Below are 6,098 nucleotides of genomic sequence, written 5' to 3'. Positions count from 1 at the left end.
TACAAAAATTTTAGTGAACGGACTTGTTGTGCGAAACTATTTTCAGCACATACGGGCTTTTACGAGATATGCATTTGCATATGTAACTGCTACTTTTTTGTATGTCCCCGTATATTAAAATGTATCAGAGAAGTAGCATTTACATATGGGGATACATATTTTGTAAGAATGCTTTCATACTGTTCCATTATTGCATTTTTGTATGTTTGAAATATTAACCCTCTAGTAGGCTTAACCGCCTCCAGGCGGTCGTTAACTAAATACCTTTTTAGTGCACCTATAATAATTTTTTTCTATATTCGTAAGACACGATCTTTAGACAAAAATCGTACCTTTACGGCGGTGTAAATTTTAACCCGTTAGGTCAATCCATTTTATTTTAATCGGCAGTTGAATTACAGATTTTGAAAACACAGCCGGCTTGCCGACATATAAAACCCCAGTTTTGCATTTTTGACCGTCTGCATACCGGATTGCCAGTTCGTAGCTAAACATTGTGTAAGAGAAAGCTGAAAATACGTGTAAGTATATCGGCGAGCCCGTCTCCAGACGGTCTAGGTTTTTCTCCCCTGTAGGAAAAAGTTACTGTCACAGATCGAGACCCATTCCTGAATTTTTCAACTCATAAAAAAATTGGCCTACTAGAGAGTTAATACAGCCATATGCATACAGCAGTGGTACAAGTGTATGGTTAGAGTACGCATACGCTCTGAGAAACCCCGCGTGTTAAATGGAAATGAAGGTTCATTTATACTGGCATGTATACACAGCAGCAAGCTCATGCCACCAACAGCGACGTTGTATGCTTAAGATTTCTACTGGGAAATTAAACCTAAAACCTACTGTATGGGGAACTTTTAAAGGGCTATTCAGCGCAGTTGCATTCTTCCTTTTTCTGCCTTAGTTTGGCGGTTCTACTGGACCGATTTGAAATCAAAAACACCACTGGAAAGGATGATTGAAAATAAGGCTGCTAATACCGTGTCAAATGGATTCCGAAAACGAGGTCAAATACGAATATACGTAGACCACCCGAAGACATGCAGGAAGACGAATTCGAACACGACGACGAAAATTAATACGAAGACAAATACGAAGAGAAGTATGAAAAATAGGATCAGTACGAAGATGGTTGCGAAGACGATTACAAAGACAGCAATAAAACAACAGCGGAGATGATTACAAAGAGGAATGCATAGAAGGCGCCTAAGACGAGCACGGAGATGACTGCGAGACTAATATGACGGCAAATGTGAATGTGAAAAGGGTCCGAAAATTATGGCGAGAACAAAGGCAAAAGCGTATAAGGAGATGAAGTGGAAGATGAGTACGTAAGGGAATATGACGACGAATACGAAGTGAACAAATAATATGAAGACTAATACGGACACACTCAGGAGATGAATACGAAGACAACGACTAAAACGAACACGAAGGTGAAGATATATGTATCTGAAGACGCCGACTAAAATTAAAACGAAAAAATCTTCGGGACCCTGACATTAGCGTACTGATGGAAGAAATGAATAAAATCAGTACAAGAGTTGAAAAATCAGTACTGTACTGATAAAATCAGTACGCCCGGCAACCGTACGCGTACTTTAAATCTATATATCTCAGCGAGGAATAATAGGAATTGAAAAATGAGGCTGGTTTTTAAAGGTTCAGAATTGTAAAGTGAAATCTGCGCCAATATTCGAATTTTGTTCCCGATTATATAAGTTGTTGAAATTTACCAAAAAAAGGCAATTTCTACACTTTTACTTTAGAACATATATTATAAATCTTGCATGCTGGAGAAAATTGCATAAGAAATAGGAAGCCTAGCTTATGATTCTGAAAATCGTTGGCTTGTGTAATTCATAAACAAGGAGGCCCCCTGTATATTGCAGTATATATGTACATACAATTAAAAATATGTATGAATATATGTTTTTATGCACCTAAAATCCATTCACATCATCCAACAAGCCTTATCAGGCTGAAGCCGGCTGTGATTATGTTCAGAAAACTAAAAAAATCTGGATTAGATTTATTTCGCATTATAGCGATGACCCTTCCCACAAACTGTACCAAGATCCAAGGTGAGTCCCTATCTTGAAAGAAATTACGCAGTTAACAGACAAGTGTACATACATACATATATACAGTGGTGAAAGAAATCATAGAAACTTTGTATTTTATTGAGTTTCTGGTATATTTATTTTGTTTATTCGATGTTAAATATTGTTTTATTAAAGTCTAGCGCATAATATAACGAGCACCTTATAAATCCACATTTCAAACTTCATATAAAAATTATAAAAATTCAACAAATTTTACTATCATCCCAAACATTTTTTTTTTTTAAATAAAATTTGGGCAGTTTACTAGCCCATTAAATTTTACTAAGATAAAGTGTAAGTTTATGTTGTGCATTTTCTTAATGTAAAGTATGTAAAAATATCTTTTTATGTGGAAGAAAATGCATTGCATAGTCAGCAAAAAAAAACATTAAAATTAACGCGATTTTTTTTTTTTTTTCTGAACAAAAAGTTTGACAATTTTGGGGGATTTCGGTAATGTTTGTTGAATTTTTTAATTTTTGTGCAAAATTAGCCAAAAACTGGTCAAAACAAAAGGTTTCTATTATTTCTGCCACCACTGTATATCCGACAGTGCAAATGTAAGTGACGCTAGATCGTATGCCAATCTAAGCAGTGAGGTGAGTAGAACACAATAAAAAATAATAAGTTTCATTCCAAATAAATATAACGTAGTAAAAAAGTGAGAAAATACTTTGGGGCATCACCTGCAAAATTATAAATAATTTATGACTACGTATGCAAACCGCATACTACGTAATGATGACTGCAAAAAAAAATATTTTTTTTTATAATTTCTACATTAAAAATTCATAAATAAATAGCCGATTTGATAACAAAGAATATTTCTAAATATAATATTTGTGATCGAAATTCACCTAATTAAAATGAATTATGATAGATGCCGAAGCGTTCACCTTGCAATGGGAACCTTTGATCTCTCAGGTAGATTTTATTTTGCAATTTCTCTTTGTTTGTTTCCTTGCCCTCTTTGAATTTCTAGCTATAGAGCATCTACAAAAAAATAAAAATAAAATATAAAAGATCCCTTATTAACGCGTTTTTTTAAAGATGATCGTTGTCCTTATAAAATATGCAGCAACAAATTATACGAATTGATGCAAGCATTCAAGTGAATTTGTAGAAAAGTTATTATTTAATTTTTAATTCTGAATTATTGTTCAGTTGATTGTAGAAAAACTTTTCTGTTATTGTAAATTTTGTTTGAGGACTTACGTTGATTGTAAAATAAAACTTTTAGTAGCGTAATATAGCAGAATAATTATTCTTTTGCTATACGCCTATACGAATCGAGATAGATATAGACAAATGTATACATAAATGATCAGAATGAAAAGAGAAATCGATTAAGCGGTGACTGTCTGTCCGTCCGTCCGTCCGTCCGTCCGTCCGTCCGTCCGTCCGTCTGTGCACACGATAACTCGAGTAAAAATTGAGATATCTTAACGAAACTTGGTACGTGAACTTCTTTTGGGCGTGGGACAGATGGTATTGAAAATGGGCGAAATCGGATAATAACCACGCCTACCTCCCATATAACGGTAATTTTAAGAAATACGAAAACTGCGATATTTTAGTAACTACTGAAGCTAATTCACTAAAAATTGATACTTACAATGAGTTTCAGACGGAAAACATGAATATTATAAATTTTTGGAAAATGGGCGTAGCCACGCCCACTTATGGTTACATTTGTATATCTTGGTAACCGCTACACCAATTTCTTCCAAACTTAGCACAGTTGTTGGCCTTAGTACAGCTTACTAAATGGCTGAAAATTTTAAAAATCGGACAATAACCACGCCTACCTCCCATATAACGGTAATTTTCAGAAAAACGAAAACTGCGATATTTTAGTAACTACTGAAGATAATTCACTCAAAATTGATATTTGCAATGAGTTTTAGACTAAAAATAAGAATATTACAAAATTTTGGCAAATGGGGGTAGCCACGCCCACTTATGGTTACATGTGTATATCTTGGTAACCGCTACACCAATTTCTTCCAAACTTGGCACAGTTGTTGGTCCTGATACAGCATACCAACTGGCCGAAAATTTCTGAAATCGGACAATAACCACGCCCACATCCCATATAACGGTAATTTCGAGAAATACAAAATCTTCGATAAATCAGTAAATATTGAAGCTACTTTATTCAAAATTGATGATTGCAACAATTCTTTACCAAGAAATACGTTTATGACAAAATTTTGGAAAATGGGCGTAGCACCGCCCACTTGTGATCACATATATGTATCTCGCTAACCGTTCTAGCAATTTGTACCAAGCTCGGTATGGTTATTGTGCTTGCCACATAAAAGCAAACCGTTGAAAATTGTTGAAATCGGACTAGAATTGAGGCCGCTTTTCATATAACGGTAAATTTCAGATATGCTTGAAACTGCAATATTTCGAAATTTAAGGACGCTAATTTACTTAAAATGTATACACCCCGGCTTATCATGTAGCGGTAGCTTTCGGAAAGGTGGAAAACATATATTTAATACTTGCGCCGGGTATTTAATGTTCGGCTCCGCCCGAACTTAGACTTTCTTACTTGTTTAGTTTGAATATTGTTGCCCCATACATCGACCTTTAAGCTATTAAGCTAATACAAACTGCTACAACTCAAAGCGAGATTTACCTGATAATAACAATAATAGATGGGAATTCTAAAATGCAATCAAACATACAATAGATGTGAAAGTGGATGAAGAAATACGTAAGAATATATACATATGTATGTACGTATGAATGAAGATTAATTCAATAAAGCGAAACCATACACATCTATACACATAGGTATTTTAAATTCAAATCCAAATTTCACACCGAAGCTTGCCTCAGCAGTAATCTACTCTAGCACTGGCAGTCTAATTTAGACAAACCAAGCGTTTAGACACAAGGCAGTCAATTGGAAATAGAACTTTCATTAAAAGAATTTATGTATAAATTGAAATGATTTCAAAATATCTTATTTTATTTGCACTACTCTACCGCTTATCCTGCGCCAATGCCTACGTTACAACGACTGAGTTACCCGAAAGTTTGGGTAATAAATTCATTTATTTCGGTTATGGCAGTAATATGCTTACGAAACGCATACATATACAAAATCCGACGGCGCAGAAAATCGGTATGGGCATTTTAAAGGATTATAGACTAGATTTTAATACATTTACCGAGCGTTGGGGTGGTGCACCGGCGACCATCGTACCCACAGATGGTGCCTACGTTTATGGCACACTCTGGGAGATCGATCTGAGCAATTTAGTAGATATTGATGAGTGAGTAGATTTGAAATAAAAAAGACTTATGGTCCTATTCACAAAAAAATTTAATTGATTTATGGAGCTTTATATAGTGACATTTTCATATAAATTTTCGATTTATAAAGCAGTTAGTTAGTCTTCTTTATTTTAGCTATACACTTAATTTATATGTATATTTTTTTATTTATAATCACATTATTTGATTTTTTTAAATTTATTTTCTTTTATTTGCAGTCAAGAAGGCGTCCACGAAGGCATTTACTATCCAGTCAGTTTACCTGTTATGTTGCCGAATAACACTTTGATTACTGCACGCGCCTATTTGCTGGCTGATCAACCGAAAACCCGTTTAAATGACTTTTCCAGCGGTGACAAAGTCCCAATTACGCGTCAACCTTCGATAACTTACTTGCAGTGTTTGGTAAAGGGTGCTGAAGAAACCGGTATTGTGCCGTGGTATGTGGATTGGCTGAAGGCTGTGAAGCATAATGGGCATGTTGCACCGGATTTGGAGCGCATACTAGAATTAACGGATGTGAAGTTGAATTCTTAAAATACATCTTAAATTGGCAAGATGGATGGATGTCTGTGATATACTAATATGTACATATTTACTTAGTTGTGTTAGCTTTATTTGTAAGTTTTTTTAAAGGATATTTTGATTTCTATCGAAATTAAAAATTAAGATTTATAGATATGTATACTAAAAAATAAACCA

The 6,098-nt window shown here is 34.6% G+C and overlaps 1 protein-coding gene across 1 annotated transcript; it reads left to right on the top strand.

Annotated features, from left to right (window-relative positions):
• The first annotated feature begins 4,991 nt into the window (after nucleotides 1–4,991).
• LOC118739866 (gamma-glutamylcyclotransferase-like) lies at nucleotides 4,992–6,098 on the top strand. Its single transcript, XM_036471362.1, has 2 exons — nucleotides 4,992–5,395; nucleotides 5,615–6,098. Exons 1-2 carry the CDS (start codon nucleotides 5,067–5,069, stop codon nucleotides 5,931–5,933), a joined length of 648 nt encoding a protein of 215 aa, XP_036327255.1. The 5' UTR covers nucleotides 4,992–5,066; the 3' UTR covers nucleotides 5,934–6,098.

This window comes from Rhagoletis pomonella, unplaced genomic scaffold (genome assembly GCF_013731165.1).
Source record: "Rhagoletis pomonella isolate Grant_MI unplaced genomic scaffold, Rhpom_1.0 Rhpom_scaffold_00005, whole genome shotgun sequence".
Classification (NCBI taxonomy): Eukaryota; Metazoa; Arthropoda; class Insecta; order Diptera; family Tephritidae; genus Rhagoletis; species Rhagoletis pomonella.
The sequence above is the reverse complement of the archived record's forward strand: the minus strand, read 5'-3'. Positions and strand labels throughout refer to the sequence as shown.

Bases quoted from the DNA above. Each gene is read 5' to 3' on its own strand.
- LOC118739866 (XM_036471362.1), top strand. From the start codon at position 5,067: ATGATTTCAAAATATCTTATTTTATTTGCACTACTCTACCGCTTATCC. The intron at 5,396-5,614 runs GTGAGTAGATTT...TTTTATTTGCAG, and splicing joins AATTTAGTAGATATTGATGA to TCAAGAAGGCGTCCACGAAG.